Source organism: Phasianus colchicus, chromosome 1 (genome assembly GCF_987193195.1).
Source record: "Phasianus colchicus chromosome 1, bPhaCol1.hap1.1, whole genome shotgun sequence".
Lineage (NCBI taxonomy): Eukaryota > Metazoa > Chordata > Aves > Galliformes > Phasianidae > Phasianus > Phasianus colchicus.
Genome location: NC_143436.1, coordinates 196,621,816 through 196,644,398, shown reverse-complemented (window position 1 = coordinate 196,644,398; position 22,583 = coordinate 196,621,816). Strand labels below are relative to the sequence as shown.

Below are 22,583 nucleotides of genomic sequence, written 5' to 3'. Positions count from 1 at the left end.
CCAAGAAATTTCAGGAAGAGGCACTGCAATTGCCTGTAAGATGGATCTCCTGTCCTGTGTTGCTTTACAGAAGTGTAATTTACACACACAAAGAGAAAGCAAGTGTATCACCTCACCAGGTGTGCAAGTTCAAGATCTTAGAAGGACTGGGTCAATGAATATCAGAGAAGGTCTTTGCTTCCCAGAGGCTGAGTCGTACACATACGTTAAACTGAGTATGGAGCACAGGTCTGCTCACAAAACCCAAAGAGTTATTCCTCTTAATCTGTGCAACAATTAATACCAGTCAATATTACACTGCACTGCTTTAGCATTTTATCCAAGACACGAATCAGGGAGCTGCTGTTTTTGAGCCAGAGGGTGGTGAGGCAGTGGAACAGTTTGCCCAAGGAGGCTGTGGATGCCCCATCCCTGCAGGCATTCAAGGCCAGGCTGGATGTGGCTCTGGGCAGCCTGGTCTGCTGGCTGGTGACCCTGCACACAGCAGGGGGTTGGAACTGGGTGAGCATTGTGCTCCTTTGCAATCAGGCCATTCTATGACTCTACGAATGCTCATCATGCACAACGCGCAACATCGTCGCGTATTGGGATGAATGGGGATGCGCTCCAAACAAGAAAGTGCTGCTTCTCCTTTCCTGTTCCTGCAGTGACTCATCTCCATCAATTTGGGAGGATGTGGGAACCCACTGCCAAAGCAGCACCAGCTGCAGAAACCTTTTGTCTACAAACCCCACAAAAAAACACACCCCGGTTACGTAGAAGGAGAGACGAAAGACAACCAGCAGAATATTAAGGCAGAAAAAGGACAAGGACAGGCAATAAAGTCTTCAGGCTGCCAGGGAATTGAGCCAGTGCTGATAGAGACCTGAACCCACAGGACGAGACCCCTGCAATGCCTTTACCTCCAGGAGATCACCTTTGCCTGGAAGATGCTCACCATCACGTGCTTGATGACCCCCAGTGTGCATTCACTTGGGGTTGGGGACTCAAGAGGAATTACCTTCCAAAAGGAAATTAATTCGGAGTTAATTTTGTTATTTTGGGGCTTATCTGAACCCCTACAGATGACACCCAGTGGTCCCTCACAACCTTCCTTGTACTGTGACTCTCCTTCAGGTTTATGGTCCAACTGGGAAAGCACAATGAGGATGAAGCTTGCAGTGAGGACATTCACTTGGACTCTGGTCCAGATCCGTTGGGCAGAATGGAACAGGATTATAAGCAAATAGGAAAAGCATCCCCAGATATCCCAAAGCTTGGTGATCTTCTCCCTGTGAACAGCGATAGGATGAGAGGTAATGGCCCCATGTTGCACCAAGGGAGGTTCAGGGTGGGTACAGGGGAAAATTTCTTCTCCAAAGAGTGATAATGCATGGGAACATGGGAGTCCCCATCCGTGGAGGTGTTCCAGAGCTGTAGGAATGTGGCACTGAGGGACATGGCCAGTGGGCATGGTGGGATGGGTCGAGGTTGGGGATCTTGGTCTTCTCTAACCTCAATGATTCTGTGATCACTCTTAAAATGAGAGCTTCCAGGTTCTCAGAATGGAACTTCTCAGAATTGTTCCTTCCATATCCTGAATGAAAACCTTAGCCCTGGAATTGCCGGAGTGAAGGGGAAAATTACCTCCTCTCTTCATTCTTTTTTTCCCTTTCCTTTTTTCTCATACGTGTCTGAAATTAAACATTTGGGGTTGAATGAAATAATTGGACTTAAATGCAACCAGACTGGCTGGCAGGCAAACTGAGTGTTTGGGGAAGGATAAATATTGATTATTATTCAAGCTGAATGGAATTATTTTTATGTTTTCGGTTTCCCTGCCAAATTTCTGGTTCCACCACCACAGTGCCATTCAAGCAGCAACCCTGGAGCATCCCACAGCAGAGGGACATGTCCTGGGGCTAAGACACTGCCTTGGGGAGCTGTGCCATGCCCACCACCACTGGGGCAGAGCCTATCCCTCACCTGCACCTGACCCATGAGGAACTGTACGGCCACCATGAGGACCTGTAGGGCCACTATGAGGAGCTGCAGGGCCACTATGAGGAGCTGTAGGGCCTTGAGGAGCTGTAGGGCCACTATGAGGAGCTGTAGGGCCACTATGAGGAGCTGCAGGGCCTTGAGGAGCTGTAGGGCCACTATGAGGAGCTGTAGCGCCGCCTTGAGGAGCTGTAGGGCCACTATGAGGAGCTGTAGGGCTACCATGAGGAGCTGTAGGGTCTTGAGGAGCTGTGTGGCCACTATGAGGAGTTGTAGGACCACCATGAGGAGCTGCAGGGCCACTATGAGGAGCTGTAAGGCTACCATGAGGAGCTGTAGGGCCTTGAGGAGCTGTAAGGCCACTATGAGGAGCTGTGGGGCCTTGAGGAGTTGTAGGGCCACTATGAGGAGCCGTAGGGCCACCATGAGGAGCTGTAGGGCCGCCTTGAGGAGCTGCAGGGCCTTGAGGAGCTGCAGGGCCACTAAGAGGAGCTGTAGGGCCACCATGAGGAGCTGTAGGGCCACCATGAGGAGCTGTAGGGCCATGAGGAGCTGTAGGGCCACCATGAGCCTCTCCTCAGTTTTTTCTGCTCTGGGCCAAACAAACCAAGAGACCTGAGCAGCCCCTCACACATTTGGCCCTCCAGACCCTTTCCCATCTCCATTCCTTTGGATGCTCTCCAACAGCTCTATGTCCTTCTGACACCATGGGCCCCAAACTGCACACCTTGCTGAAGGTGAGGCCATCCCAGGCAGAGCAGAGTGAGACAATCCTTGCCTGTATTTCCCCTACAGCTCATGGTTAGAGCTGTGTAGATGTCCTGAGCCACTCTCAATGTCCAGGAGTTCCCTCACAACCATGCACAGCCTCTGGGTCACCCAGACCTGCATCCTGGAGACCTGGTCCTCTGCTGGCATCACATCACTGAGCCAATAACCCGGACCCATCTATGTATGTGTCTAAGCAGGGAGGTCTCCAGCCCCCAGCTGGGCCATCCAATCCAGCTGCACTCATATCATTAAGCACTCCTGGAAACCAATCTCATGTATCAGAGAATCCTTAAAGTTGGAAAAGACCACTGAGATCCTCAAGCCCAACCCACCCCCACCATGCCCACTGACCACGTCCCTCAGTGCCACACCTCCACGCAGCCAGCACATCCTGCCAGCCCCAGCGAATGCTGCCAGCCCAATGGGTTCAGAGCTGCCCTAGGAAAAGCACCCATCATGCACGAAGGCTGCACGCCTATTTTGCATCAAATGCAACTCCTGCAGCTTCCTTCAGCTTCTGCAGTAAAACGGTCAGTGGTTACAGAACCATGGAATTGTAGGGCTTGGATGGGAGCTCAAGAGATCAAGTCCAACCCCTGCTAAAGCAGTTCCCTACAGCAGGTGGGCATCCAGATGGGTCTGGAATATGTCCATAGAAGAGAATCCACTGCCTCTCTGGGCAACCTGTGCCAGTGCTCCATCACCCTTACTGTAAAGACCTTCCATATGTATGTATGGAACTTCCTATGTTCGAGTTTTAGGTCATTACTCCTTGTCTTATCACTACACAACACCAAGAGCCTGGCCTCATCCATTTGCTGCCCACCTCCCTTCAGATATCTATAAGCATTGATCAGACCCCCTCTCAGTCTTCTTTTCCCCAGGCTGAACAGACCCAGGTCTCTCAGCCTTTCCTCCTATGAAAGATGCTCCAGGCCCTTCATCAACTTTGCAGCCTCCACTGGACTCCTTCCAGGAGATCCCTGTCTTTTCTGAACTGGGGAGCCCAGCACTGGATGCAGTGTTATAAATGTGGCCTCACCAGGGCAGAGCAGAGGGGAGGACCACCTCCTTTACCCCGCTGGCCACGCTCTTTTTAATGCACCCCAGGATCCCATTGGCCTCCTCCATGGGAGAGATGTGAAAAACAGCCGAGAAAGGTTGAATAAGCAAAAGGTTTGCATGATCTCAAGGAAATTCTATGTAAATAGGGATGAATAAACTATAAAAAAAAAAAAAATCTCTCTTTAAAGAGCTCTTTATCACAGTGCATTAAATGAGCACATATTTTCTACGGTGGTGCGTACAGCGCTGCTCATAAATGCTCATGGGCCACCATTGGACTTGTAAAGGAGTGCAATGTTATGAATGTTTTATTAGGAACACCTGCCCAGATTGTCGTGTGACAGAGCTCACAAAAGTTACCTTTCTTGCAGAAGAAAATAGAGAAAACAATCTTAAAAGACTACGGGATCACCAAGGTTGGAAAAGACCTCCGAGATCACCAAGTCCAACCACCAACCTGTGATGAAAGGTACCCAACTGGTGGTGCTGACCTTGCACGTGGTCCTAGCCACATCGTCCCAGAGAGCATCCTAGAAATAAGAGAGGGGTTGGGAATGCAATGGACGTGTCCCATGTGGGGACAGGGGTGAGGAACCCAACTGTGGTGCTGCTGTTCTGCAGGAGCATCCTTGGTTTAGGAGAGACATGGAGCTGTTGGAGTGCATCCAGAGAGCCACAAAAATGATGCCAGGGATGGAAAGCTCTCCTATGAGGACAGGCTGAGAGCTGGGGCTGTGCAGATGGAGAAGAGAAGGGAAGGCTGCGAGGTGAGCTGAGAGCAGCCTGTCAGTATCTAAAGGGGAATGACAGGAAAGAAGAGGACAGGCTTTTCAGCAGGGTTTGTGCTGGCAGAACAAGGAGAAATGGCTTCATGCTCAAAGAGGGGAGATTAAGGATGGATATTAGGAAAAAGTCTTTTACAACGAGGATGGTGAGGCACTGAAAAATGCTGCCCAGAGATGTGCCGGATGCTCCATCCCTGGAGACTTGCAAGGCAAGGCTATCAGGCCCTGGGAACCTGATTAGCCTTGGTGTCCCTGTGCAGTGCAGGGGAGTTGGACTCGATGACCTTTAAAGGTCCCTTCCAACTCTAAGGATTCTGTGATTCTATGATGGACACGGGCAGGAGACAGAGAGCTGTGGGTGCCCATCCCTGGCAGCACCCACGGATGGGGCTACAGGCACCTCAACGGAGATGGAGGTTTGGGTTTGGAGGGCTTTAAGGTCCCTTCCAATGCAAACCAGTGCGGGGTTCTGAGATTCAAATGGGGCTGACAGGCCGTGCTCAGCATGCTGTTTGAGAAAGGAGTGCTTGTGCCCGCGGAGACGGCGCGGCCGAGCGGACCATGACCAAAATGTAATTTATATGAAGATGTTTTGAATTTCTTCCAGCTACTTCAAAGTCAATAACGCAGAACAGCACCCTGCTGCTTGTGCACAAAGGTTGCTGCAGAGTATACGGTCTGGTTATAATTACAGGACAGCATTTAAAATTAATCACCGCAATAGCCCACGTTCAGGTACACCGTGCCATTTAATTACACGCCTTGCTGTTCACTGCACCTTCTTCTACCTGCAGTCTCAGGCATTTCTATTCTGGCAATGGGTGATTAACATAATTATGTTTAGGGTGGGGTACGGTGCTGCCTTAGTTTTGATTTAAATGTGATTTCAGCTTCCAGAAGCCGCAATAGGAAGGATGCCACACACACACACACGGGATATCAGAGAACCACAGAAATGTCAGGACTTGCTTATTTTCAAGATTAACAAAGAATGCAGAAAAATAAAATGGAGATAAAACGCTCAACAGAAATGTGTATAAACACCGAGAAATTCCCTCTTGGCTGATGTCAGAGCAGAACAAAACTCTGCTGCTCCATCCCAGCCAAGGACGCACCGCCCATCTCCAGGGGACCCGGGGGGAAATGCAGTGGGCTTTGCAGCCATCTGCATCCTCCACTTTCAGACTGGTGTAACACCAAATAAAAAGGCACGATAAGTCCCAATAAATGGGCAAATAACCTCAAAAGGAGATTAAATACCTTCGTCCTGTTTACGTAACTAACGGGTTTGTGCGCTGTTAACAAAAAAAAAGTAGTCGGTTTTCTTATTTTAACCATTTCTTGAAGGTCATTTCTACCCAGAAATTGTTAAAGACCTCCAAACTTGTTATATAACAAAGAACCAAGCTAAACATACGGCCTTGGGCTGGTTTGAATTAGCTCACTTGTATCCACGGCGTTTCATCAATACGCACTGCCATAGTAACTGCTTCCTCTGCTGGAATGCTAATTATTCCCCTCCGCTTCCAGGAACAAGAGCATTAGACCTACAAAAAGATTCCTTTCTCCTCCTCTCATTAGCTGGTTTTACTTGCTCAGCGCATTAATGCAGAGCTAAAAATGATTACACAGGGGCAGCAAATGAGCTGCATAAATCTGCCTGCCGTACGCATTGGGGACGCGGGAGAAACGAGGGCGATGCTGGAGGAAAACCCAATGAACGGTGCTTGGGTTGGATTTGCCTCTGGGTTTGCCATTTGCTGTCCTGGGGAGCAGCACACCGTGCTGTTGGATGCATCGCTGTGGTCCTGTAGGCACAACCCTGAACCACTGTTCAGACTCCTCGGCTCCAAGACCCCCCAACCCCAACCCCAACCCCCACCATGCCCACTCACCACCACCCTCAGTGTCACATCTGCTCTTTTCTTGAATATCTCTCCCTTGAAGACTTTCACTGAAAATCTCACTCTCAAAATCTCGCTCCCAGCGCTGATTCTGAAACATGGAGAGCTCTCCTATCTACCCAAAGGATTGAAGCAATCCTTATTCTGCTGATAAAATACATTGGATTGACACATCCAAGAAAGCAAAGGCTTGTGTTTAATACCCAAGTAAGCAGAGCAAAAATACCAGTGGCACAAAGTCTGTACACACACAGATGTAGTGCTTGGTGGTATCTGGAGACACCTCCCTATGAAGCCACTTGGTTTTCACCAGGAGGAAGAGCAAAATCAAAATTTATCTAAAAATAAGGAACAGAAGACATCCAATATTGTCAAATACCATGCAGCTCGCATTGTTTGCCAGCACCATCAGGAGTCCTGACATCCTGACGGGTTGTGGATGCCCCATCCCTGCAGGCATCCAAGGCCAGGCTGGATGTGGCTCTGGGCAGCCTGGGCTGCTGGTTGGCGACCTGCACACAGCAGGGGGTTGGAACTGGGTGAGCACTGTGCTCCTTTGCAACCCAGGCCAGTCTATGACTCTATGATTCTATGATCCACCTCATCTCTCCAACTTGGGGAAAGAAAAGTCGTGTTGCTCGAGAGCAAATCGCATGACTAGCAATACGACTGGAGGGAATGGCCTGAAGGAGGGTCAGGTTGGATATTAGGAGAAATTTCTTCTCTGAAATAATGATCAGGTGCTGGAATGGGCTTCCTAAGGAAGTGGGGAAGTCTCCGTCCCTGGAGGTGTTCAAGAAACGTTTGTATGTTGTACTGAGAGATGTGGTTTAATGGAGAAGTATTGGTGGACGGTTGGACTGGATGATCTTGAAGGTCTTTTCCAACCTTGGTGATTCTATGGCTCTGTGAAACTCAGGATGATGTGCCTTGCCTCGTGGAGCTGCCCAGCCTTGTGTCTGCTCTTTGAATGGGTACGACAGGAGCCTCGGCAAAGTTCCCTAAGACCACCACGTGTATTCAGGTCGTGCTCTCCCAATGGAACACAGTTACTCACGCTTTCTTTCATGCATAATAAAAGCAGTGGTGCAGAACTTTGCAGGAGAAAACGTTCAGTCTGTCCTACGACCAAGGGGCAGGCAGGAGGTGCTGGCAGTAGCAGCATGTTGATTTGCTTCTTAAATACAGATGTCTCCGTTCATTGCAGGAGAGCTGGTCAAGATGACCTTTAAAGGTCTCTTCCAACTCTAGGGATTCTGTGATTCTAAATACTTCTGAAAGTAAAGCGTGGGGATAAACACAGCAATTGCCAACCTGGCAACCCATTGTGGGGTTGGCAATGTGGCAGCACGGCCCTGGCTATGTTGGATGTGGCTCTGGGCAGCCTGGTCTGGTGGCTGGCGACCCTGCCCCATATATAGGGCACTTTTCAAATGCCATAAGGGCAGCTCCTGGCTCTGATTTGGGCCCTGTGCATTTTTCATAAGAATACACTTTCCCTTCCCACTTGAGCAGCACCAAAAGCAGAAGCCTCACACAACACCTACTCTGTTCACCCAGGCCAGGAACCATTTGTCTGCTACTCCTCGTGTCCCAGATTTGCCTGATGACATGGAGCTGCAAAGTGTCACCTTCCACCATCCATCCTGCACGCCATTCATTTCCCCAGCTGCCTTTTGGGTCAGCACCCAGGACTGTGTGAGCTGCCATTGATTACCTCATTTATCATTTATCTTCAGTTAGAAAAAGGCTACAGTGACACAAGTTGCAATAAGGACCAGCTTTGCCCCCCCAGTCTTTACGAAGGCTCCTTGGCAAGCTCTGAGAGATTATCTATCTCAAATTCAGTCAATACAATGGATAAGAAATGTTACAGAATCATAGAAATCATTATGGCTGGAAAAGTCCTCCAAGATCCCCAAACCCAACTCACCCCAGCATGCCTCTGACCACGTCCCTAAATAGAATCACAGAATCATAAAGTCTGGAAAAGACCTCCAAGATCCCCAAGCCCAACCCCAACCCACCCCACCATGCCCTCTAACCACGTCCCTCAGTGCCACATCTCCACGGGTTTGGAACACCTCCAGGTGACCCCACCACCTCCCTTATCTCCTGAAGATGGAATAAGGGAAGAACAAGAGTTATAACAACTGTTGTGGGGAAGATCCCAAGCTCCTGGCACAGAAGAAGAAATATGAGAGAGAGTGGGTTTGTAACCAAGAAGCAGCAAATCTGAGTGAAAAGGAAGATTTTCAGCTCAAGAGATGTCAACCCAAGTGCAACACAGTGCCTGAAACCCAACCGGCCAAGGAAGCAGCCCATAGCTCGATGGAATAAATCCTCATGTTACCAGAAGATGACTCTAATAAATTCCAGCAATATTTTCAAGGGATACAAACAACGTGACACAATCTTAAGTTATTGCTCTACATTTTTTGCTTGCTCCTGTATCTCAAAACTTCAAAGATTTCTTTGTTATAGGAGAGCAAAACATTTCGGGACAGATTCCAGGTTGGGATGACTCCTTTGGTATCCACGGAAAAAACACAGCAGCTGCCTGGAGCTGTTCTGCTGTTCTTATTTACCAACAGAATGGACTTTTCACAAGCTGCCCAGAGAGGCTGTGGATGCCCCGTCCATCCCTGGAGGTGTTCAAGATTGGATGGGGCTGTGGGCAGCCTGGGCTGCTATGAAATGTGGAGGTTGGTGGCCCTCCATGTGGTGGGGGGGTTGGAGATACATGATCCTTGAGGTCCCTTCCAACCTGGGTCATCCTATGATTCTGTGATTCTGCGATTCTATGATCACACCGCCTCATTTCCAAGAAAAATTGGAAACATTGCATCCCAAGCAGCAGCACTGCAAAGTCCTTGAGGCCAAATCTGCATTGAGGAGAAATGCAGGCTCTGAGCACCTGATGGAGCTGTGGGTGTCAGAGTTCTTTGCATGGGAGGTGATCCGACAGCCTTCGATAGGATTTGTTGATTCCCTTTCCCCTCCAAAATAATGCATCAACTCACATCTCTTCCATACTTGCAAAGTGAGAGAGGAAGGACCTTGGTTGTGCTGTGCCCAGAGGTTTCTCACTGCGCTTCATGGAGGCTGCTGGTCCCGTGCTTTGCTCTACACCTTCTCTCACACCACCCATTTGCTGGTCACAGAAATGCAAACAACCACTCAAATAATGGAAGAGCAAATAAGAAACCCAAGCAACAAAAACTACTTAATACAGACACCAGCAGTTACTAACAAGTGGCGTCGATTATGTTAAGCAATTAAGTTGTGGGTGCCCCATCCCTGGAAGTACCAACAGGTTTGGAGCTGGATGATCTGGGAGGTCCCTTCCAACCCAACCCCACTCTGGGATTCTATCTGCTGGTATTCTGTTAGGTACATGGCTCATGAAGACAGTCATTGCAGTAAGAATTACTATTAGGGAAAGCTAAGTGCTCTCTGAAACACACACACAAAAAAGGGGCGAGATTATTTGGAGAACAAACTGGTGCTGTGTGGAGCCAGGAGTTGGATTGGGTGATCCGTATGGGCTCCTTCCAGCTTGGGGTAGTCTGTGACACTACAAAAATTCTGTGCCAACAACCAGAAAGCTACAGTCACACATCTTACAACTGACACAACTCATCACACGAGTACCACCGACCACATCATGTCCCATAGTGACCCAGCCTTGTGCCAGGAACCCAACCGCATCCCACTGCGCCAACCAGGGGGAAATCAGCACAACGCAACGGGAAGGATGGAGATTGATGGGGAGAGATTAAGGAAGCTGAACGCGGGCAGCCGGGCTAAGTGAGGATTTATGGGACGCTTCTACGTGCCTACAAACATTATGGGCTGTACGCACAATGAGAGAAGAGGAAGCAGAGCTGCCATCAACAAGCTGATGGTAGCAGTATGAGGATTTACAGTGTCTATCATGGAACCACATAAAAATTGGAGAGGGTCCAGAGGAGCCACAAAGATGATCAGGGGGCTGCAGCACCTCCACTACAAAGACAGGCTGAGGGAGCTGGGCTTGTTCAGCCTGGAGAAGAGAAGCTGTGGGGTGAATCATTGCAGCCTTCAGGACCTAAAGGGAGCCTACAAACAGGAGGGGAGTCAGCTCTTGGAAAGGGGAGATGACAGCAGGACAAGGGAAATGGTTTGAAGTGGAGGGAGGGCAGATTGAGGTTGGATGTGAGGGGGAAGTTGTTTGCTGTGAGAGTGGTGAGGTGCTGGAACAGCTGCCCAGAGAGGCTGTGGATGCCCCGTCCATCCCTGGAGGTGTTCAAGGCCAGGTTGGATGGGGCCCTGGGCAGCCTGGGCTGCTGTGAAATGTGGAGGTTGGTGGCCCTGCGTGTGGTGGGGGGCTGGAGCTTCATGATCCTTGAGGTCCCTTCCAACTCAAGCCATTTTATGGTTCTATGATTTTGACGGTATTAGACGCAGACAACAGCCGAGTCCTATAGAAAGTCCATGAGGAAAAAAAAATGTGACCAATGCAGTTATGATACAGATACAGAATAGATGGCAACTTCCCATGCATGGGAATTTTTCTGAAATTTTAACACCTAAAAACCCAAATCCACATAATTCCGTGCTGTCACCTCTCTGTGAGCCCCCTGCAGCGCTCTGCAAATGGGGGCATCATCTCTATCCCATAGCTTCTGATTCTGGAGCAGACATGCTCACATCCACTGAAGAGCAATACAGAGAAATGTTTCATCGATAAGAGATAAAAGCACAGGAAAGAAGGAAGCTCATAAATAGAGTTAATTTTTAATATCGCTCCACGACGCACTCGCAATTTTCAGCTGATCAAGCAAATGTCAGTGCTGCACAACTCCCTTTGTAAACTGTAGAAACACGGAGAGAAAACTGTGTGAATTCCTATGCACTGGGTAGCTCCTTCTGATGTCACAAGCGTAATTCTACACAGAATCATAGAATGACAGAATGGCCTGGGTTGCAAAGGAGCACAATGCTCACACAGTTCCAACCCCCTGCTGTGTGCAGGTCACCAACCAGCAGCCCAGGCTGCCCAGAGCCACATCCAGCCTGGCCTTGAATGCCTGCAGGGATGGGGCATCCACAGCCTCCTTGGGCAACCTGTTCCAGTGCCTCACCATGTTGTGCTGAAAACAAACACATCCCATTCCCTCTGACATTTTGTCTCCTTTTTTTTTTTTCCCCCAAACCAACTGCGCAACAACTCAAACTCAATGGCCACTGGAAGTCAAACCCAATGGCCACAGCTTTCTGCAGGTTTTTCTTCTCTTGTTCTGGTTGGGTGCTGACATGGGCTGCCCAAGGAGATGGGGGAGTCACCATCCCTGGAGGAGTTCCAGAACCATGGAGATGTTGTACTGAGGGACATGGCTTAGTGGGAAATACTGGTGGCAGGTGAATGGTTGGACTGGATGATCTTGGAGGCCTTTTCCAACTTTGGTCATTCTGTGATTCTACAGTTTTGTTTTAAGTGTTTTGTTTCAGCGTCCCCTGCAGAATGTGAACCTTCCAGATGCTGACCACGGGGTTGGGGCTGCTCCTGACTTACAGCCTCCTGCAAGGCTCAGTAAGCACTCCCAGCACAGAGCACTGAGCACTTCAAGGCAAAGTTGGTCTCCATGGGAATAGAGGACAAACTAAAAATAACTGTCAGACGACATCTTCACAGTTTTGGAGGAGATATTGTCATGGCAATGAAAAGAGTTGTAACCTGTTGTCATGATAACCGAAGTTTGAAATTAATGGGAAAGCGTTTCTGCTTCCCTATTTATTCATCGTGGGACCAACACCCAGGGTTACACACTGCTGCCCTGGAGGAATTGCTAGTGGAGAAATTAATGGGACCAAGCTCGTTAGGCCGTGCTATCACTGGCTCTTCCCTCTTTCACTGTTGCCAATTATTTACTTTCAGTGGTTTCAGCACATTTTGAAACTCTGTAAAGATTTTCCTTCATTTGGAGATGCTGTCAAACGTTACTCTGGGCTGATGGAGGCAGAGCAACAACGCCAGGGGCTGGCTGCTGGTTTTAACAGGGACCAAAACGCAGCCTGATGGAAGGGGCACTGTCCTGCCTTTGCTGATACACCCACATGCTTAATGCACAAATAGTTGGTGTTCCTACTGTTGTAATGTCTAACTCATGGCACAGGCTCCCAGTAAAGCTGGTATGGATTTCACAGAATCACGAAGGTTGGAAAAGACCTCAGATATCCTCAAGATACCCAAACCAGGGAAGGAAACAGCCGAGAGCAATAAGACATCCAGATAGAGAGGAAAAGAGGTGGCGATTCAACTGGATGTGCTGTCTGATGACAGGATGGAGAGGAGGAAGATTGCAATCACCATCAGCTCCTAAAAGACACAAATGGCCCACCTCAAACCTGCTTGCCTTTGCCAATCAAGGGGAACCCAGGAGACAGGCAAGGTTTCCAAGCACAGTGGAGATGTGGCACTGGACGACACGGTTGGTGGGCACGGTGGGATTGGCTGGGGTGGACTTGAGGATCTTGGAGGTCTTTTCCAACCTTAATGATTCTATGATTCTGTGACTGGACAGCCCCAGCCCTTGTTCTCCATCAGGCACACACGTCAGACTCCACACGCATTCACTTTGGTGTTATGAGTGTGTGAGGAGGACAGAATAAGCAAAAAGAGAGATGAGGTGTTGGTGTTTTTTAATGTCGCCTTCCCTTTCTAAATGTCTCACCTGCATTTTGCTGTCAGTGATGCATGAAGCTGCATCCCACCCTTGGGATTTGATGTGGGACCATAACCACAGTTCCTCTTCCAGCTCCCTGCCCCAGCAATTATACCTAACAGGTGGTACTGATCTTCAAGTGCTTGCTTGAGCACAGAAGCAGAAAAGGATTTAATGGGCTGTACTTTGGTGATGGGTGCAGGAGGAGAAGACAAACTTCAAACGCATCCACCAAAGGTCAAGCGCCAAACTGAGCTTCCTGCATCAGAAGTGCTGTCATCCTTCAACTCTCTGAAGGCAATAGGAGAAGATGGAGAAATGCAGTGTGTGATCTTCACAGCCAAGATCCAACTTGGCACCAGTTGGCTGTAAGAGCAGAAGTTCAGATGCATACACACTCCCATCTTCCTGAATGAAACCACTCATTGTCAGGCTGCTAATATTAGTTCTTTCCCATCGGATCTCATTCATGGCTATTATGTGCTTTGCATCTCCTGGGAATGCCACCAGAATCAACAACTCCTTCTCCCTTGAGATGGACGCTCATCTCTGCAAGGCATTAGGCTTCCAGTAATGAGAGATGCTAGCTTCAATCCTGGGTGTAAACAGATGGCAATAAATCGAGCAGAAGGCTCAACCTGCCCTCGTTTACACACTAAAGGGACTTAATTAACTGAGCTAGGAAGGTCTTCACTTGTCATTACTCCAGGGTTTCCCTCTTGCCCTCCCTTCCATCACCCTCACATCCAGTAGCTGTGGCCAACATCTCAGTCTTGCAAGAGCTCACCCTATCAACCCAGCTTTGCTGTTATTTGAGGCACTTCTCTTCACCCTCAAGCCAACATACAGACTTAGGACGTTGTAAGCAATGGGGCAGTCTTCTTCTCAGCTAAACAAAGATTTGTTGTGTATTACAACCTCGGTGGAGAGAGCCATGATTTCCAAAGACTCTGAACTGCCCAGAGAGGTTGTGGATGCCCCGTCCCTGGAAGTGTTCAAGGCCAGATTGGATGGGGCCCTGGGCAGCCTGGTCTAGCATTAGGTGGAAAGGTTGGTGGCCCTGTGTGTGGCAGGGGGGTTGGAGATTCGTGATCCTTGAGGTCCCTTCCAACCCTGGCAATTCTGTGAACACCTACAGCAGGCAAATGCTTGTCCTTAAACACCTCCAGGGATGGTGAATCCACCCCTCCCTGGGCAGCCTGTGCCAATGCCTCAGCGCTCCTTATGAGAACCAATTTCTCCTAACATCCAACCTGAACCTCCCTTGTTGCAAGCTCCAGATCCTCTGTGGCCAAAATGCAGGACCTGGCAATGGGCCTTGTTGAACTCCAGCCCACTGGCCTCAGCCCAGCGATCAGCCTGTCCAGATCCCTCTGTAGGGCCTTCCTACCCCCAGGCAGATCAGCACTTCCCCCAACTTGGTGTCATCTGCAAACCTACTGAGGGTGCACTCGGTGCCCTCATCCAGGTCCTCAGTAAGTCAGCCCTCATTCCTGCATGGAGAGAGCACACCTCTCCAACAGCAGAAATGTGGGGTCAGAGCCAGGGGATGCAGCAGCACGGGGGGGCAGGAGGAAGGGAAGAAGCCATCACACTGAGGAGTCTTTCAGGCCCCATCTATTTGAACAGTGCCAAGCAAGCTCACTGATGCAATATTTTCTTCCTGCGCTCTGAGCCAGGGCTCTGGGATCTCATAAATCATCTCTGGCTGCGGAGACATTAAAATTCAAGCCCAGTACTGCGTCAGATGAAACGAGGCCGAATGCCAGCGAGAGCACAGAGGGGGGAAAGGCAGGAACACGCACTTGGAAATGAGTGTAGGAACGTGTTTGCATACAAGCAACCCCTGGATTCGGTTTCTGCACAGCAGAAAAACAGATTCGGTGATTTGCAGATGTGGTACAAACCAGGGAAGCGTTTCTGATGAAGGTTCTGATGACCCCATCGCAGGTCATGGTGCTGTACACACGGATGGACCGCTGTGCTGCGTCGCGTGGCGTGAAGAAATCATTGTGTGCCAGGAGGGGAGAAAAATTCAATATTTAATCTGCAAACACGCTCGCAGAAGGCAAGCCACTACATTTTCATTTATGATTTTCAGCCTACAAAAATACAACAGCATATACCGAAGTGCTTCTCTGCTGCTCCTGACATAAATAACGAAAGTGGAGGTGAGGAGCAAATATTAGGTGTGTGGGGCAGGGTGGAGGGCAGCACCCGAGCTGTGTAACAGAGAGAAAAGCAAATGGGGATACAAATTGGAACTGCAAACTCCCCAGGGTGGTGGGCACAGATCCGAGACCAGGGAGCAATGGGACACAGCTGTAATGCAGGGCTGGGGTTGGGGTGCTGTGTGGGGCCAGGGTTGGGCACAGTGATCCCTGTGGGTCCCTTCCAGCTCGAGGTTCTATGAAGGGGAGGGAATTCCCTGAAACAACCTCTTTTTAAAGGAGCTTCCCAGCAGGAACTACATCCAACTGAGTGATCTTCTCAACCGATCCTCTCAGCTGCATCCAGATGTGGAGTCCTCAGCGCAGGAGAGACATGGAGCTGCTGGAGAGCATCCAGAAGAGGGCCGCAAAAGTGATGCTGGGGATGGAACAGCTCTCCTATGAGGACAGGCTGAGAGCTGGGGCTGTGCAGATGGAGAAGAGAAGGGAAGGCTGCGAGGTGAGCTGAGAGCAGCCTGTCAGCATCTAAAGGGGAGCGACAGGAAAGAAGGGGACAGACTACTGAGCAGGGTCTGTGCTGGCAGAACCAAGGGGCTTGAAAGGCACAGAAAACTTCCAGGAACAGAGCACAACAGTCATCATCATAAGAGCAGACAGACTGAGGTGGAAAAAAATAAAAGGATGCAACAGATACACAGTCGTAAGGAAGACAGAGCCAACAGCCTAGATGGAAGTAAAGGAAACACGTAGGAAGAGACATTTAAATAGTCTAAAACAATGGAACCATGAGCGAAACAAAGAGGCAGAAAAAGAAGACTGCTTAGAAACAAACTGCAGACAACAGAAGCCGACAACAAATAGAGTTTCTGTGATATACAAAGACTAGGAGTCATATGGGAAAAAATTGCATTCACCCATTCCAATACTCAAGATACATTTTAAAGGCCCAAACAACTAGGCAGAATTCAGCTGCACATCACCTAAGACAGAGCTTTGGCAGAACTAAAACTTAAAAATAAAGTGTTTTATTTCCTTAAGTGAGTGAAGAATTTATGACCGTACGCCAACAGTCTACAGCAGCAACCAACACAAAAAATGCTCTGTTCACCTTATATTGGCTTTTTTCTTCCCTCCCTTCTACACGTCTGCTTCAGCCCAAGTCATTTAATCTTTTTATTTCTTTTTTTACTGCGAGGAAAAAACAAAATCAATATTGTGGCCGAGCAATGTGGCACAGCACAAAGCTGTTCTCTGCGCTACGCGAGCACACGGGATTAGAAGGCACACAATGGGCTCATTCAGGAACGCATAGCCTGAGTTTTGTTTGCCTTTAGGATCTGGGACTATTCTGTTTTGTTTTTGTTTTTTTTTTTACAATGGGGGAAACTCAAAAGCACATAAATGCTTACGCAGAGTCCCAGTATAAGGAGAGGGGTAAAAGCTGTTCCGGCAGTAGCTGGGGCCCCCAGCACAAGAAGGAAGTGGAGCTGTTGGAGGAGGGCCATGAAGATGATCAGAGGGCTGAAGCACCTCTCATATGGGAACAGGTTGAGAGAGCTGGGGGTCTTCAGCCTGGAGAAGACAACGCAACATTATAGCGACCTTCCAGGACTTGGAGGGGCTGATAGGAAAGCTGGGGAGGGACTTTTTATATGGGCAGGTAGTGACAGGATGAGGGGAAATGGCTTTAAGCTGGAAGAGGGTAGATTTAGAGCAGAGATTGGGAAGAAATTCCATCCTGTGAGGGTGGTGAGACACTGGCACAGGTTTCCCAGCCAGGCTGTGGATGCCCCCTCCCTGGAAGCACTGAAGCTGGATGGGGCTGTGAGCAACCTGGGTTATGGGTGCCCCTGCCTACAGCAAGGGGTCGGGAGTAGATGAGCTTCAAGGTCCCTTCCAACCCAAACCTTTCTGTCATCCTAGGAAGTTGCTGGGGAGCTCCTGGAGGGCTGACATTACCTGGAGCACTGTCATTGCCATTTCCTTTTTTTTTTTAAAAGGGGCTCAAGTACAGCCCTGGCGATGAGACAGCTCAACCCTCCATTTCCAGCACTGAAAGGAAAGGAAGAAGCATTTTGTCCTGCTACACTCAGAGGTATGGGATGCTACACTCAAATGGTGGGCACCTGCTCCATCACATCGCCCATCTGCAGCAGGACCACGGCCAGCGCACCCAAATACAGCACACAGCCATCATGCGTGCTCATAAATCATAGCATCTAATCACCAAGGGTTGGAAAAGACCTACAATATCATCCAGTCCAACTGCCCATTTATCACCAATAATTATCTCTAAACCACGTCCCTCAACACAACATCTAATGACGCTGGGTCTAACTGACCCAAACCCAACCAGCAGCCCCCTTCTCCTCACTCTCCCGGATGGGGCAACTTGTACCTCACTTCCTCCAATGTTTTTGGAGGAAGAGCTCCAGAAATTACTGCCATGAATTAGACAACGTGAAAAGCAAAGCAGAGCTGAAACTCAATCAGCTTCCAGCACTGAGAAATGCAGCATGTTGCTTGGTCGTGTTACTGTACAGAAACAATGCATTTGCACTTAAAATAACGAGAACCTACACGAGTCAGAGCTCATTCCTCTCCCAGCCAAGTACCATTTCCCTGCCTGCTCTACACACACCAATTAATAAACATGAAGAAACGCCAGAGGAAAAATATTCACTGTACCCACTTCATCCATTTTTAATCACTCTGAAATCAATCCAACACCCTTCAAAATTCCTGTTTCACAGAACCAGTAAGTGGTGGATCACCTTGTTAAATCCAGAGATGGCATTTCCCAGAGAATGGAAGACGAGGGCGCACGCACGGAACATAAACGGCCTCATCTTCCTCAGCACTCCCCAAAAACCTTCTGAATTATGCCAGAAGGGAAGATAAGGTTGACTTCACCTTCTTCACACTCAGTAGTTTTGTCAGAGTTGGTTTTCTTGGCCAAAGAACCAATCTGTTGTCAAAGACGTTGACTTCACCGGGAAGAATACAGGAACGTTTGAATTTTAAGTTAATAAGAAAGGTTGAAATTAAGCCTAGAATTATCTTTGTCCCATAAAGATCATGCAAAGGAGGATTAAAGGCCAACTGCAGAAATCCCCTCAGAACACCCTTCCACTTGGACAAACTGTGAGGCTACCGCCTTTCAGTACACCAATAAATTAAACGAAGAGCAATGCTGAGAGTGTAAATTGGGTCAGCTGTGCTCCATGCAGCCAATGTCCAACACAAACAACACCAATCAGAATAAAACCTTCAGCAAGAGCATGGAACAGGGCAGGATTTAAGGTCCCCTCCAACATAACCCTTGCTCTCGGGTCATTTATACTGACTTTGCTGCAGAGACAAGTATGGACACAAAATGATGAAAAAAGCAACATTTTCTCAAGACAATGAGGGCTACACTATAGGAAGAAATGGTTTGAAGTTGAAGGAGGGAAGATTTAGATTGGATATCAGAGGGAAGTTCTTTGCTATGAGAGTGGTGAGGTGCTGGAACAGCTGCCCAGAGAGGCTGTGGATGCCCCGTCCATCCCTGGAGGTGTTCAAGGCCAGGTTGGATGGGGCCCTGGGCAGCCTGGGCTGCTCTGAAATGTGGAGGTTGGTGGCCCTGTGTGTGGTGGGGGGTTGGAGCTTCATGATCCTTGAGGTCCCTTCCAACCCAGGCCATTCTATGATTCTATGATACCCCTTTAATCTTGCATTTTCATTGCACCCAACTGCATGCTCATGCCTTGTCCCTTACACAAAAAGTCTGCATGAAATACCTGCATGTACCACCCAGGGAAACTGTGGAACCACTAGGGCTCCTTGTGGCTAATGAATTACCTGCAGGACGAATGCATTTGGTTCTATGATTCCATCATTCGGAACTCTGAGATGCACATTTTTAATCATCAAAATCAGAAGATGAGGCCATTTGAACACAGCCACCCCACCAAACCCTCCCAATGCATTTGACTCAAGGATCCTTACAGTTCTCTTCCAAGTCAGGATATCTTACGATTCTGTGCACTCACATTCACACTCCCTGACCTCCCCATATGGCCCATTGGTTCCTGAAAGAAACAGAAGATGTGTTGGAACCCTCCATCCTGAGGCTCTCACTTTCTGCCACTGCCACACATTCCCAGATCTTCCCGGAGTGAGTGGGAAGAGTTGGGAAGAGCAATGTCCAACGTTGCTACCCAAGTGGCCAAGCATCCCTGATCTGGTGGACTCGAGGACACTGCAGTGATCAACATGTGCTGCAGGGATTGACTGAGAGCCAAGAACTTCAGAAGACACGGCCAGCAGCAGGCAAGGGTACCCATGTTTTGGAGTGGGAGTGTTGAGTCTACAGAGTTATTGTGCTCCATGTGCACTCACCTCCGAACACAGGTTTGCCACTCCCTTCCCATTCAAGAAGCAGACAAGTACATTTGTCCAGACATAACCTCTTTAAAACAAAGGTTCAGGTTTTGGAAGACTACAATAAATAATTCTGACGTAAATCCCAGGGATGGAACTCATGACCAAACACAGCTCTAAGCATCGGAATCAACCATCAGAATCAACCAGCAATGTGCCTTTCAACACAAGGGAGGAAAAAGAGCTTCTAAGACATAACACACAAATCTCATAAAAACAACCCTAGGGGAGATGCTCTTTCCTTGCCATTATCATGAAAGCAGCACAGGGCATCACATCTCCACACTGCAGCTCAAACTGGGCAGAAAAATGTGGAACCAGAGTGACAAGGAGGGACCATAGGGCAAGGTGTGTGAGCAGCACATCCTAATGCAGCAGCACAGCAAGGAGTTTGGGATTGCATCATGGATTTTTGTCTGAGAGCAGGCAGAGGACAGACTGATAACTCTATGGAAGAGTCCAGGTGGTAATGTGTGGAGCAGGACAGGATACACCCACACTGCTCAGTGATTTTTTGAATGGAAAGGCTGAGAAACTAGAAAAACTGAGGTTGTCCTGTTCATTTTAAAATTTCAAGTAACTCTTCAAATAACTTCCAAAATTCCTGTTGTTTTTCCATTTCCAGCAGTCATTATGGAAAAAAAAAAATCAGAAAGACTGCTCAATGGCACATGGAGCCTGAAGAGGACTGTTTGTCCACAAAACTCCACTGATTTCCATTGGCAGAATCTCCACGATATGCCACACATGCTGGAGACCAGCTCTGGCAATTCCTGGCAGCAGGAGAGCATCATGCACTGCACCCACGCAACACAAACCCTCAGAGATTTACTCACCAGCTTCACATCTCTGAGCCTGTGGACTTTATGATCAGCTTTTATTTAGCTATAGTTGTAATGAACACGGGGCAGTCTACCGAAGGTTCATGAAGCACAGCATCTTATCAGCATATTAATCAGGCTCTGATAGGGAAAATGATCATGGTGTAAGCTACAATGCTTTTATGGTTTCACGCTTGAAAAGACTGATTCTTCATCCCTGATTCCCCTCCAGTGAGCTTGTCCATTTGCCACAGGACTGGTGAGCACTGAGGACACACAACATGCCCAAAAGTTGACCCAAGGCTGGCGAGCACTGAAGGCAAATAACCTGCCCAAAAGTTGACCCAAGGCTGGCGAGCACTCAGGACACACAACCTGTCCAAAAGTTGACCCAAGACCGTCAAGCACTGAGGACACACAACTTGGTGACCAAAAACAGGCTGAAAAAGTTGACCCAACTACAGAAAGAGCAAAGTTACCCATCCCTGAGGCACATGGTCTTGCTGAAGTTAGAGGCGCCTGCTGGCTGATGTGTATTTTAAGGACTTACTCACATCCTTTTACAAAATACTCAGAGTTAACCACAGACAGAAGTGGTGTAAATGGAAAGACAAAGGATAACGCACCCAAGGAGAACCAGGCATTTGAACACTTGGGACAGGAAAACGCACTGTAAAAATAATAAAATAGCAAATGAGAGTCCGTAAGTGTATTTTTTAAAGTTAAGATCAATTAAAACAGCACTTTACAGTACGATCCAAATTAATTACGTGCTATTTTAATATTCAAACAGTGCTACAGATGTTCTAAAATAAGTCAAATTTTCAAACGGGCAGTGATTACTGGAGCTGGAGCTGCTGGAGCACACAGCCAATAATATTCTGCCCATTTCTTGTGTTAATTTAACACTTCTGACCACTTCAATGAGCACTTCTGCTTTCAAACCTTGGTTTATGCACTATTTACCATTTAAGCCATTTAAAACCAAAGCAATCTATCGCTCACAAACTCCAAAGCTGCAATGAGCTCCATGGAAAGGCTCCACACAAATTCTGGGAGGCAACATTCCTTCCACACCATTTCAAAACAATCTGAGAAAGAAACACCTGCCAACTCTTTAACTTCATGCTTCTCTTGTGAAAAGTCCATTTTCTCTGTCAATATGCATTTAAATATCCTCCAGAATAGCCTGTGGCTACATAATAAATTGATCAATAGCTGAGCAATGCAAGTTAAAGCATTGCAAATGAAATCCAAGGGTAGAAATCAGCATTAGATAGATAGAATCTGGCATTTCTAAAGCAAGAGCTATGTCAGCTTTCTGTTAATAATTGTTGAAACTGCCCCCGAGCATTGCCTGTCTTTGATACGTAAAGGAATGAATGTTAATTTTTTCCCTTTTTGCAGTGTAACATCAGTTTTCCCACCAAATATTCGACAAATTCATATTTAAAGGGCATTCTGGAATACTACTTGCCTAGCAAAGAAATAGCTCTTCGTCTAAACTAAGAAAATGGGAAAGCCAAGCATCAACATGACCCAGTTACTGCTTTGTATCCATGCAGCCACTTGAATCTTCCTATGTTTGAGTTCCCACTGACATACCCAAGGACCTTAGGACATTTCCTTGAGTCCCATCTCTTCCAACCTTCCGGCCTCAGGTCATGCTGCACATCACAAACTCTGGAAGATGAATGGCTGAAGTTTGGGGTGAAACCAGCCCCACAAGGATGCCTGCTGGAGCTGCCACGAGCAAGGAGGACAATGGCTTTAAACATCTGAATGCACAACATAATCTTCATGGTGATTAACCAGCAGGTTATTTTAGAAGATAATTTCCTATTAATGTCACCATTCGACTTATTCAGAATGCAGTCACGTAGAATTGGTTCATTTAAAACAGAAATCACCCTCTAAATTTCTCCCTCTGGAAAAATGAAGGTACAAGGTAAGA

The 22,583-nt window shown here is 48.1% G+C and overlaps 1 protein-coding gene across 14 annotated transcripts in view; it reads right to left on the bottom strand.

Moving 5' to 3' along the window:
- FAM168A (family with sequence similarity 168 member A) overlaps positions 1-22,583 on the bottom strand; it is a 150,025-nt gene that overhangs the window by 52,774 nt on the left and 74,668 nt on the right. The window contains exon 7 of one of the 14 annotated variants that reach the window (XM_090134270.1): positions 15,178-15,908. The exons of the other annotated variants lie outside the window; for them this stretch is intronic. Coding sequence (XP_089990396.1) covers positions 15,902-15,908 — 7 coding nt within the window. The 3' untranslated portion in view covers positions 15,178-15,901. Of the gene's footprint in view, positions 1-15,177; positions 15,909-22,583 lie in introns of those variants that run through there. 14 annotated transcript variants of the gene reach the window in all.